General features: G+C 33.7%; 1 protein-coding gene across 1 annotated transcript; it reads right to left on the bottom strand.

Annotated features, from left to right (window-relative positions):
• Positions 1-453: 453 nt before the first annotated feature.
• On the bottom strand, positions 454-7,332 carry LOC132184179 (uncharacterized). The gene is made up of 5 exons (XM_059597705.1): positions 6,349-7,332; positions 4,904-5,053; positions 1,226-1,324; positions 944-1,099; positions 454-862 (listed from the first exon to the last, which is right to left on the bottom strand). Exons 1-5 carry the CDS (start codon positions 6,958-6,960, stop codon positions 734-736), a joined length of 1,146 nt encoding a protein of 381 aa, XP_059453688.1. The 5' UTR covers positions 6,961-7,332; the 3' UTR covers positions 454-733.
• Between the last annotated feature and the right edge of the window lie 6,404 nt (positions 7,333-13,736).

Genomic DNA, 13,736 nt, shown 5'->3' with positions numbered 1-13,736 from the left:
CAAGGCCCCAAGAGATAATTTCTCAATCAAAGCTTGTGTTTTCCTTCCTAAAAGCACTGTTATTTTCGTTGACTTGATTGAATTCACGAGAGTGTGTATATGTGCATATTTTCAAAGGCAGTCACAATCAGGCATGCCTAGACGACAATCACAATCAGACACCATCTCATAATATATTGACAGCAATCATTCCTACTTCCTAGAAACTACCCACTATGAGATTTCACCATCACTTTTTGTCCCTATATGAACCACTCCTTGGATAATAATTTGACACCAATCTTTCCTACCTCCTAGAAACTGCCAATTCCTTGGATAATAATTAGTAATCTTCACTTGAATTACAATCTCATCAGAGAAAGCTTTCATATATTAAGCCACATCCTATATAAACCACTTCTTTTGCATTCGAAAACAACAGAATTGAGCATAAGGCATTGCAACTCAAGCATAGAACAACAAAAAAATGTGTAACCTAAGATATGATATTAATGATCCGTATTAAATTCCAGATAATTTCAATTAACATGGAACTGCTAAATCGCCCAAAGAAGCCCATTGTATCAAAACAAGCAAATAGGGGGGGGCCGAAGCTTCACACCAAAGAATCAATTCTGGATCATGTATTGGAGGAAATGAAATCTATACACCATAGAGAGGGTAAAAAGAGAAGCAGTGTCCAAAAGCCTCTGGCATTGAGGAAGTTGCAACTAGTCTGTCACCATTCTTAGCATCAAGCCAGCACTTCAGCCTTACAGACAGGGCAACAATTTTTCTGTCCAAGCCATTGTTGTATACATTGTATGTGATAGCCGTGTCCACAATCCAGCTTACCCATCTCATCATCTGCTTCATATTCCTCCTATATGGACAAATATGATTTGAGATGGATTCAATGGAGAAGAACAAGAATCGAAAACGGACAAGTTATTACAAAACTAACCTGACAAATGCTGCACTTTCTATCTACTTGCTTAGATAAATGTGCTGATAGATCATTTATAAGTGAGAGCTTAGTTTTCCTGAGGCAACGGCCTATTTCCTCTTCTTTTAATCCAGTGCTCACATAGCCGATTCTCTCGCCGAGCTCAAGCAATTCCTGGGAATCATGATAGAATGCACATGATGAAATCGACACAGATATTATTAACATTCGGGGGGGCCAAAGCACAAGGGGAAAAGGACATAAATTGAAGATGGAGTTTATAAGAGAAAAACAACACACCTCATATGTCATATTATCTACATCAAGTCTCAGGTCTCTATATCGATCTTGTATGTCAAATCTTCCCCCCATTATCAGACTATTTTGGAGCATCATAATCTGCACCATCCAGCACTGATTTAAATACAAGTCTTGGCCCTAGTACGGTTACATATAAGGTGAAGTTTCACCTCATAAATTTATTACTTCACAAAAATACGTGTTATATTCATTAGAAGCCATAATTTTAATCTGAGCCTAAAGAGTAACAATTTATATAACTCTATAGCAAAGAGAGATAGAACAAGATATATACAGACACCATAACAGGTACAATGGGTTTACCTATGATGGAGAACCAATCCATCTATAGAATTGAACCAAAAAAATAACCTCCATTACATTCAACGCATTCAAGCTACTTATGGCAGTGACAAAGCAATATTATTTACAAAAATGCCTCTTTACTATCAGTTTCAGTGACACGATAAAAGATCCAAGTCATACTTTCAGTCGAGCACATCCTTAATCCGCTGCTATCAGGTAAAGTTGTTTATTAATAATTTCTACCAAACACCAAAACTATTCAATAATGAGAAAAACAACTGGCTAAGCCTCCCAGATCATTTTAGACATAATGACAAACACATATGCCACTTAAAAAAACATATTGCTGACTTAAATTCATAATTGTCCTTAACCAGGATCATCTTCACACATTCAAACTGAATGCCACTATCACTTTTTATATTCAATGTTTTTTATGCAAAAAAATAAAATGAAAAATTTCATAACCAGAATTACTTCTTCAAATTCGCATACATGTGCAACTAGGACAAACAACAACTCTACTTTGAATTATTCTTGGAAATTAATTTCTGACGGAAAGCTCCTACAACAACTAGTTATATGCAAAAACTCCTTCCACTTTGAAAGCAGTAATCCTAGAGACTTCTGGGGACACAAATTAGTTTACTGAAACAAATTAAAGATAAGTTCATGATCTCTCGCGGAGCTTAAAAGAACTTAAACAGGAAACCTACTTATGAAGCAAAGTTTATTCTGATTCTAATTTTAAGGACAAACTACTAGTTCCAATTGACCATCGTCTCCTAATAAATTCATCTCTTAGCTAATTTATAAGATTTATGTGCATGATCATTACCAATGGAAACAACATTGGTAACTAAAAGCATACAATGAATGAATATAATAAACTTTCGCATCTCAAACTGCTAACACAAATTTTATTGAGTCAAACACTACAACGAGATGGCATTAAAGACAAACATGAAATGTGGTTTTGAGTTATAAATAAAATTTCTACTTTCTGTTAATAGTATTGGAAAAAACAATATGCAATTACTCACACTTAGGCATTAGACATAGCAAGTTGTATCATATATCGAAGATCATTCCTGATTTAAAAAATAGTTGAAAGCTGGCAATGCAATGTGTTATCAGACTTTAGTTTCATGATATGAATATTTAACATAAGCCAGTAACCAATCTCACCAAAAAGCATTATATGCATTTTGTATATATCCAAGGAAATCCTTCTCCTTATCTCTTTTCCAGTGATGATATTGTGTTAAAACCACCATAAGACCTAAAACGTTCACTATAGACAGGAAACCAATTAGTCAACTCGGTTTTAAGGATATGTAATAAATTCCCTTTTCATACATGATATACCTCAAGATGATGATCAGATTCATCCTATAAGCCAAATTCTTTGCCCAACTCTCAATTTGTACCTCATACAATTTCTCAGGATTTTATTCTAAAATAAAATATCAGTATCGTCAGTTTATCAAACTAGACATAGACATTTCTATCACTTGTGAAACTATTATATCCTAATAGCTCACTGAAGACAAAAATTGGGAAAACTTCATTTAACCCTCCTGAACTTTCAGCGCTTTTGCAATCATCCCCCTAAACTTTGAAAACTCTCAATTTAGTGTATCAAACTATAAAAAATTTACAATGTCACCCCACCGTTAGGGTTTGGGGTTAGCTCAAACAAAGTATATGAGAAATATTTCTTATACTCCTGTACTTTTAAATAATTAAAAAATTCTATAAAAAAAAAAAAAAAAAAATGGAACCCAAGGCTTGGCTGGGTCAGCCCAATGGCAAATTTTTTACTTTTTAATTTTAAACAGGGGTATTTTGAGTATTTTAGAGTCCTCCATTAGGACTTAACAAAAAACTCGAACGGAATGGTAACATTGCAATTTTTTAAAGTTTGATACACTAAATTGAGAGTTTTTTAAGTTTAGGGGAAAGATTGCAAAAGCGCTAGGGCTAAGTGAAGTCCCCCCCCCCAAAAAAAACAGAAAAAAGAAAACAGACTGCTTGTGTTTGGAATCATTTCCTTCACAAAGCTTGAGTCCAATGTATGTCACAACCAGGTTTACTCTAACAAAGTTTTAGCATTAACTTGTGAAAAGACGTATATTATCATCATAGTACATTGGAGATCAAAAAAGTCCATGATACAAGAAGTCCATAAATAACCTAGGAAGATATTATCCAAAGGGCGAACCAACTCTAGGGCTTACTTCTCAGCACATTCTTCTTTTTGTTTGTATTGACAAGTGATATCCCCTACTTTTTCTTTTTCCATTTTGGGGAGGAGGGCTTTGATACCATTTATTTTCCTATAGATAATAAAATATCAATCAAATTTTACAAGCTTCCTGGGAGTCTATGGTGCAAAAGGCATTTATTTGATGGAAGCTGATAAAGTGCATCAAGATTGAATTCAAGAGAAACTAATAAATATGGTGGTGATAAACTGCAGGGGGTGCTTTTTGAAAAAATAAAAATTTTCAAAAGTATCACATCTAAAGAGCTTTGCATGAGGTGTATGCAGGCAAAAATAACACAGCATCTACAATTTACATGCATCTTCTGGTGAATTTTTACTGGAATATTGAAAAAATAGATAAACAATTTATCCACTAAACCAACTTAGATAGCTACATACACTCAAGTTCTATATACTTGGGAACTCATTATATATAAATCAAAGTTGCACAACTTACCTGCCAAAATTAAACCCAACAACTACATGGACTGTATACCGGAAACTGACTACTAACAACAATATTCCAAACTACAATAATTCAGCTGTACCAATTCTTTATCAACTTGAATAAGCAAAGCATGAGAGAGAGAGAGAAGAGATAGTATGACAAGAATAAAATATAAACCAGCATCCCCAAGAATTATAATAATAATCAACTTGGAGAGCTGCTCTTTCAGCAAATAATATAATTCAAAAGAAATCACATGTAAAGAGCTTTCCATGAGAAGGCAGATGCTGGTGTGGATTAAACAGCAACATCTCTAACTTAGGTTAAGCAACTTCTGGTGAGATTCTGCTCACAAATAAGTGATTAACAATTAAACCACTAAAATACATTTGTTTTATAGATATTTACCCTCATGTAAAACCCAAACTATCAAAGCTGTACAGTTTACCTGCCAAAACAATAACAATAACCGCATAGAATTTAATTGAAGTAACTACTTGCAACAATATCCCAAACTATCAAAATTAAGCTGTGCCAATTGTATCAACTCAAAAAGTAAGGCTCACGAGAGTGTGAGTGTGATAGGTAGAGTAAACAAAAATCAACACCCCCAAGAATCATATTAAAAAGAACTATATATGGATCATGGACAGACCTCAGCAAGGCCCTCGGGAGAAGGATGGCGAGCATGCCGGTAATACCTAGTTCCAAATACTTCCGAACCATGGAGCGTAGGTACATAGTCAGAGTCAGAATCCAGAAATGATATAGGTTCAGGGTTCACTGCTCGCCTTGAGAAAGGACGCTGCAAAGATTGATGAAGCGCAACCAAGCAAAATCAAAACAAACCCAACATGGAGAAACTTAAAAGAAACCATTTGATAAAAAGCATATCTTCAACTCATGAATAAACAAATTTATAGAGAAAATAATAGAATGCCCTGCTCTAACTCAACCACTGAAGCGATTATCATAAAGTTCAAGGCAACTAATAAACAAATTTAGGTGGGGTCTTAACATAACGCGTGGCACAAACAAAAACTTAAAGAAAGAATACAGTTTGCGTCTATAACTATGCAACTTTCATACGTACACGCATTGCCCCAAAAAATACAAAAAAGAAAATAATAGTAACTTAATTGCATGAACATCACACTGACAGAGACAATAACATTTTTTTTTTTTGATAAGTAACTGACAGAGACAATAACATATAGGTCAAGGCAACTACTAAACAACGAAAACATCACAAAGTTCCATATAACAAGGAAGAAAAGTTTTCCTACACAAAGTAAGACCCGCTGAGGAATATGAAATTGCTAAAAATATTTGAAGAAGAAAAGAAGGGTGCCCTTAAAAAAATTCAAGAAACCCCGACTAAAATGTTTCACTAACAAATAGGCAGCCACTAAATTTATTGGTGAACAGAACAAACGTATAAGAAAGAACAAATATTAAATTAAAAAATGGACTTCCAAAAGAACCGAGATTGGCGCAGCAAAGTGATAAACCCTTGAATCTATAAGGATTAACCCTAGAATTCGGGGACAAAAAAAATCTCAAGGCAATTTTATTGCAAAGACTGAATAATTTGTCAATTCAGGAGTATTTACAGTAGGCGACTCCCAGGCCGCTGTTGGTTAAAAAAATATGGGTTTTGTATATATAAAAAAGTCCCTTCATTTGGATGATTGAGTTCGGCCACAAAGGTGTGTTCTTTTTCTTTTCTTTTCAATTATTTTCTTCAGAATAGGAAGCAAAGAAACACTAGTGGATGTAGACAGCTAAATTAACATACCAAAAAACAAAGAAGCAATCTAGATTAAACAGCATAATGATCAAGACCACCATTTATGCAGCAAACCCAGATCAGGCACCTAAGGAATAGCCAATTCAGTTTACAAAATCGACACCAAAAACCCAAAAAAGGGATATCCAATCCCCACCCAAAAAAAAAAAAAAAAACTACACATACAGAAAATAAATAATAGGGAATCACAAATATCTATATCCTATAAAATTCAGCATCCACACCTATTGTTATAAGAAAGAGAGAGAGAGAGAGAGAGAGAGAGAGAATGAGGATGATAAGAATGGTACCTCCCTATGACTCATCTTCTCCCCATCAATCTTGCCCCTTCCAGAGGACGCATTCCTCCTCGCCACTACGCAATCCTCCGGCGAAAACCCAATTCCGGGACCACACCAAACATCTTGAACATCCATACAATTCAGAGAATTAGACCCATCTCCCACTCCTCCATGATGGGTCTTATTACTCTCCCTGTCCTTATTGTTAGTGTTGTTGTTGTTGTTGCTGCTAAAGTTCTTAATCTTCGTCTTCTTCTTCTTCTTCCTACTCTTCTTGCCCTCCCAGTCCGCCGAGCCCCGAATCACCGCCGGCACCGACACCTGCTGCGACGCCGAGGCCGTGCACCCCATGCCCCTAAACTTTGCCGAGGCAAAGTTGTTCTTTTTCTTGCTGCCACTATTGGTAGTGGGTGTGGTTTCGTTTGTGGTGGTGGAGGAAAAGGTGGAGAGCAGGAAGGAAGAGATGGTGGATTTGCAGCGAGTAGATTGGATAATGGAAGGGATTTGCGGGTTTGGACTCGGAGGATCTGTCTCCGAAATGGGTTGGTGGAATTGACTTCTGGGTCTCCTCCATTTCTTCTGCTCTCCCATAGATGAGGCCTCTGCTGCAAGCACAGGCATGGTTTCTATACACTCTGTGAGTCTCAGAGAGAGAAAAAGTATGTGTTTTTCGTGTCTATGGGATGGTTTTGAGAGAGTCAAGAAAGGAATAATGGATTATGGAATATGAGAAGATGTCATTAAAGCTTTTAGAGTGAGAGAAAGAGAGAGAGAGAGAGAGGGAAGAGAAGAAGTCATTTTTGAGTTTAGTGGAGAGAAAAGAATAGTTTTTTGTTGGTTAGTTTTCCATTTGTTTTTTATTTTTCCATAAAAAAATTGTGTAGAGAGTGATGGAATTCTCTTCTCTTTTTCTTGTTTTACGGGGTTTGTTAGGTGGGCTATGGTTTGTCTTCTTGTTGGGATCGTGGGTATATGCCATCATCAATCAACCAGCAAAAGCCTGAGAGAAGGCTCTCTGGAATCTGTGTTTCACTAGACTTTTGCTTTCTTTTGTTTTCTTTTCTTTTCTCTTCTTTTCTTTGTGCTTTTTTAAGCTAAGGCTGATGCTTACTTATCACTTATCAGAGAAAGGTCTTTAAACCTCTCCCTTTCCCTCCCCCCGTCTGTCTCTTTTGTGTAGCCATTAGAGGCCGAGGAAGAGTTAAATTATGTATTAATGGGGGGCACCAGCAACCAAATCATCAAATAGAGTCTACAAAAAGTCAGATTTGTGGGTTAGTGTGAACACCATTTGAGAGGGCCCTACAATAAAAATCAATCACAAGGTCAAAAATCATATCAGTGTATTGGGATTACTGTTCTAGCATTTCATTAGGCCAAATAGTAGCAATCATGTGAGAAGCTCTAAATTTGACTCAAAGGATGTCTTCGCTCTAAAGCTTCCTGTGGTGGGTCCATGCTCGGCCTTTGTGTTCTACTCCCTTAAAAACAACCATTTTTTTAATTAACAATGATTCCTTTTATAAAGAGAAAAAATAATAATAATAATGGTCCCATAGGGTTAAGTTAACTATCATTTTTGGGTAATTAGGATTATATGTCCGGCCATCCATCTGCATAGGTTACGAGTGAATTTTTAATCTTTAACTCAGTGAGTAAATATTAAATCCACTATCAACACATGTGGTAATGGATGATAGAGTATGAATAGGTGGAGACGGCTATTACATATAAAAATATAGCTTTATCTTATAAAACAACATTGTTTGAATTGGGCGTAATCCAATTTTTGGGATTAAATTTCGAAACAATCTTGGAATACCCTTTAAAAAAAAAAAAAAATCATATAAATTAAGTTCATAGTTTAAAAATAAAAATAATAATAATAATATTCAAAAAGAGACCAAATGCAAAGCAATGACATGGGCGGTTAGTATAAAAGCGGATTCTGCTATGATCTTGCGGTTACTAAAATTTGCCCTCCATATAATGCAAATGTGAATACGAAATGAGAGTATTATTCATCCAAATAGTAAGGTTTACCCCCCTCTAATGATTCTCTCATTTTTATTTTTATTTTTCTGGAAATTTCCATTTACAATAATGGGTTTTTTGTTTTTTTTCTTTACATGTCATTTTCCTTTGTTCTTTCTTTATGATAAGTTGTAAGTAAAACAGCTGTACCTTTAGACAAAGGAATTTTGGTAATAATGTATTAATGTGCCTCATATACCCACATAAACATAACACATAAAATAAAAATAAAAAATAAATAAAAATAGAAAGCAACCCCATACTAAATTTTTATTATTATTATTAATTGATATTAGAGAGATTGAGAAATAAGCATATTGTCCATTCAGTAACCCTTAGAAGACAAGAGTCCTTTCAAAATTTCGTGATTGAATTTGACTTCAGTGTATAGACGACAAAATTCCAGCTCTACTGGTAAACAGAACAGGGCACCATCACACTGCTCTATAGGGATTGTTTGAATTTTATATTGCGGTGAAAAGTGATAGTTTTTTACCCTTTTTTCCCCGACCAAAATGAATAATAATAATAATAATAATAATAAAATTACATGGTAAAAAACACTGAAAAATTTCCTGGTTTTGGCAGTGAGCCTATGTAGCCTTTCGAAATGTCAAAACTGAAAAAGAATCCGGTGGCTGGATGCTACTCTTGAACGACGCAAAGGAGCTAAGATGCCTCTCTCTGGGTTCGGAAAGAACAAACCAAAACGACAAAAAGCAAACGCGTCTCTGCAACTTCAGCTCAGAAGACTTCTGTGGACCATCTGATCGTGTCAGTTTTTGTTTCACGACATGTTGGGACGCAGTTATAAGTGGACCAAGTGGTTGAAGTGGATGGCAATTTTCTTTTGGAATTTCTTTAGCAATTTGAATAGGTAAAGTCACTTATTATTTAAGTAGGCGGGCATATAGTTTAATTATTTTTATACAAGATTTATCATATTATTTTATTAAATTAATAATAATTTGGACCGATAATTGCTGTAGATATTTATTGGGAAGTAGATTGGAGTGTGTTAAATTACTATCCAAATGTGAACCTAATTATTCATAGTAATTGAATACTTGCAACCTGTTAGATTAGTTGTGACGCCTCGTAGCCTTCGATTCTGGGTATGGCAAGGAAGACAAAGGGATTAGCAATAGAAGACGTTAGATTATGAGAGTTGCAAAGTTATCTAAAATAACAAGAATAACAGCTAATTAGCAAAAGAGTTTAAACAATAAATAGGTAGCACATGTCCTTTCTCTCTCGCGAGCCAAAAATTTTACAGTTGGAGCTAGGGTTAAAGGGAGGCAGCTCATCCTGATGTGAGGGTCGTGATTGGGGGAGAGGATAGCCTCTAAGTTTCCTTCCAGAGGTGACACCTTTTTTTTCGGTGCTCTTCTTTTTTCCTTCTTGGGGTGAGATACTTTGCTAGGTTACCATCTTGAGCAGGATCTCATGTCGCGTTGCCTTTTCTGAAAAATACTTTCAAACGGTAAAATTGGAGGGAATGGTGCTTGCTCCTCTCTTAGTAGGTTTGGTAAAGCTGGAGGCAAGGTCAGGCTCAACTAGGTAGCTTAGCGGGGGAGCGTTGGGTTTCGCGGGTTAAGCCTTCCTCTGTAGGCTCGCTTCTTTGTAGACCTCCGAAGAGGCTCATTATAGTAATCCGCCGTTTTCTTGGGTCACAATCGTAGCCTAATGAGAATCGGCTTCGTTGGCCTTCGAAGGGACCTTTCACAAGCCATTAGTTTTAAGTTACAAGATGGTTTTCAATCAAATATATGATTAGCAATCAAATTCGACCTAATTTTTCTTAACAAACATATATCAGTGGGTATGTGTATGCATATAAGTACTTAATTTACCGCTTTCTAAAGATCCGATCAACTAAGGACCTAAGTCCAATTAAATTATCGAATAATTCTCAAACCAGAATGTAGTTCCATTAGTAATTAAACATACCCTTATTATGTTTGTTAATGTGTTTTAGAGGGTTTTTTAATATTTTTTTTTTTTTTATGCTTTGACATAAAGGTGATATTTTATTTTTTTATATATATTTTTAAGAGTGTTTTGTGTTTTGATTTTTTGTTAATTTATTTGTTTTAAGAATAGAAAACAAACACTTTAATATACATGACCTAATATTAATTTCTGAAGTCATTATTCCAGTCAAAATTTTCATAAAAGACGTATCAACTCTCATTTTCCAATATCAACTCAGAAATGTCTTTTCTTTTTTTAATTAAAGGGGGAAAATTCAAAGGTCTAAAAGCAGCCGCTAGTAATTAAGAATGGTCAATACTCAATAGTTTGAATGTATTGTTTTACCGACTTTAGTGCTAAAAACATGTGTGAGGGAAAGGACACACTAACAACTACGCATGCCTTCAAAGTCGAGGGCTTGAACTTTCTCCCACTTCGTAGAAAAGTAAACATGTTTTTATTTTATTTTTTTGTTTGGTTGGAAAAAATTTAAGATAAAGATTTTCTTAAAGATAATCCTCTATTCATAAACGGTTTTGGTTTAAAATTATTCATCTCACCTTTTTTTCATTTTTTTAATATTTTCTTACTTTTTACATCACATAAATCACTTTTTATTACTATTCAAATAAAAAAATTAATACAAAACAAAAAATTTTCATTTTTCCAAACCAAACATTCTTACTTTTTCACTTTTTCAAAAAAAAATTATTCTTACCTTTTTTTTTTTTTTCATTAACAATTTTTACTAATCAATAACGATATTTTATATTGTGCAGACATATGGACTCTCGCAATGAGTCTTCAATCCATTAAGGCCCCAAATTGATTCCATATTTGATATGGATATAAATAGCCCAAGAGGATCATTCCATAAAAATAAAAATAAAATAAAAAATAAAACTTCACAAAGTTATCTTGAACTTCCACGCGTTTTAACATGACCATCCACGTTCAAAAACTCTTAATCTCATCCATCGAATTTTTAATTTGATGCAATCTCCCCCATTGAACGTTAGAACAGGCGATAAAAATGATAAAATGACCTTTATACCCATGAAATTTTTATAAAATTTTAAATTTACCCAATTTTTTTAAGAAAACAAAAATTGGAGAGTATTTTGATATTTTTCATAGCCTCCGTTAGGATTTAATGCCAAATCCTAACAAAGGCGGTAGACTGCATTAAATTAAAAGTTTGAAGGGTGAAATTGAGAGTTTTTTAAATTTTAGGAGTCTTATCAAAATGTGTAAAAATTCAAAAATATTTTGCAAAATTCAAAATTCAAAATAAATAAAATAAAATAAAATAAAATAACCCAAAAAAACTAGGATCCCACCTCCAAAAGGGTCTTACTCAGAAAAGGTGGCATAAAATTCCCATATGATGTTTATATTCAGTTAACAAGAAGTATATTCAGAAAATATAAAACCCATTTTTTGCTATAGTAATTCACAACTGTAACAAAAAAAAAAAAAAAAATGTTCAATATTATTCATTCTCACCAACCCTCTCTCTCCCAGCATCACCGCCAAGTACTTTACCTGACCTTGCTTGAGAATAGAGATGCTCTAACTCCCCTCTCTCATCACACTCACTCAATTACTTATAATTGGCTTAAATAGCTTAAAAATTCACTGAAATTTTGAAGAAAAAAAAAAACCTAAATCCTAAGTTAAGATTTAATAATAGAAGATGTTATTATCAAAATGATCATTTTCATTCTATTTATTATTAATCTTAATTTATGTTCTCATCTTTACCATTATTGCTAATATTGTTGTCACCACCATCACCGTCCCTATTGACACTCATCATCACTTATCATCACTATTTCTACTTCCATCACTACCACACAATAAAATCATAACAAAAAAAAAAAAAAAAAAAAATCGATGGTATATATTGAAATCCTTATCAATTTAATTAATAATAATAATAATAAGTTTTGAAATTACTTAGGGGACACAACCTTAGTGGCCTTCCAAGCAACATCATGCTAACCTTAATGCATTTTGTAAACTTTGAAGCAGTCAGTTGATGAAAAATATAGAAATGCCACCAAATTGGCTCTTTGGTATATGACAGCCCATTTAAACCAGCCGACAATGACCAGAATGTTACAAAGGGAATCACGTTTTTTTTTTTGTTGGCATAATTAATAAGGTAGCATATATTCTTTCATAAAAGTGGGAAGTTATATATCCTTTTCATTGATCTACCTTTTTTTTTTTTTTTTTTTTTTTTTTTTTTCTTTTATTTGGAATTGCTTTTTTGTCCCTCCTTAATGTTGGGATTGTTTTTGTGTACAATTCTTGCTAGCTATTTCGTAGATTGTTACACCAATACCATATAATTGGAATGATGTAGCAATGTAAATTAGTCATAATTTTTATTTTTTACAAACCGTTGTTCATCTAAACTCTAAAGGTTGATTTTTACTTTCATATAATGGTATAATAATCGTATAACCGTCTATTAAATTGAATTACTCATAATTCTATTGGTTTACTTGTATCTTGTGACACCATTGTAGCATATTAATTTAGTTTGATTATCTCATTCTTTTCTGATTATTCATGCAATTATTCAAGGAAAATTATAAACTACTTTGCAATGCAATCAAATTCATACACTGCACCATTAAAAGTACTGGTTCAGTGGTCTCAGGTTAATCTCAAAATGGTTTGGTAAATGTTAAGAGATAAATTTGACTCCCACAATCAAAATTTTCATATCTTATTAATATAAACCGTCCTGGCGGGTCGAGGTCAACCAATTTAAAGGAGCGCTTGTGATCCTCTGCTTTGTAGACCATCTAGGCCCCTCCTGTTAAAATCCTAATAGATAAATATTATTATAGCTATCGATCTGTTAAATCGTTAGTTGTTTCAAAAGCTTAAACTGATAGGAAAAAATAAATTTAATCACATAATCATTATTTTAACACTTATTCTCATGTATGAGTTTAAACTTTCTTTTTATAGGTGAGACTCCAACACGTGAAATATTTAATTGAAATGAGAGGTAAATAATAGAGTCAAGGTTCGAACTCAGGATCTTATTTGATTCTGATACCATGTTAAATCATCAATTTTCTTAAAAACTTAATTAGCTTATAAAAAAAAAATTTAATAACTTAACCATTACTTTAACACGTTAAAATAAAAAAACTACTATCTTATTGCAAGTCTACCCTTTTTGCTAAAAATAATAATAATAATAATTCAAACACTTGCAATCTAAATATAAAAAGCAGTTTATACTTTGGTTCAGTCGGACTGTAAGCCTGTAACATAGAAAGAAAAAGGGAGACAAGTTTCAACTTTATTTGTTTCGAGTGTTTTGACCGCAAATGAAGGGCTGCTTTCGTTTTTTTTTTTTTTTT

This window comes from Corylus avellana, chromosome ca6, assembly GCF_901000735.1.
Source record: "Corylus avellana chromosome ca6, CavTom2PMs-1.0".
Taxonomy (NCBI): Eukaryota; Viridiplantae; Streptophyta; class Magnoliopsida; order Fagales; family Betulaceae; genus Corylus; species Corylus avellana.
Note: the sequence above shows the minus strand (reverse complement) of the source record. Positions and strands in the feature narration are given on the sequence as shown.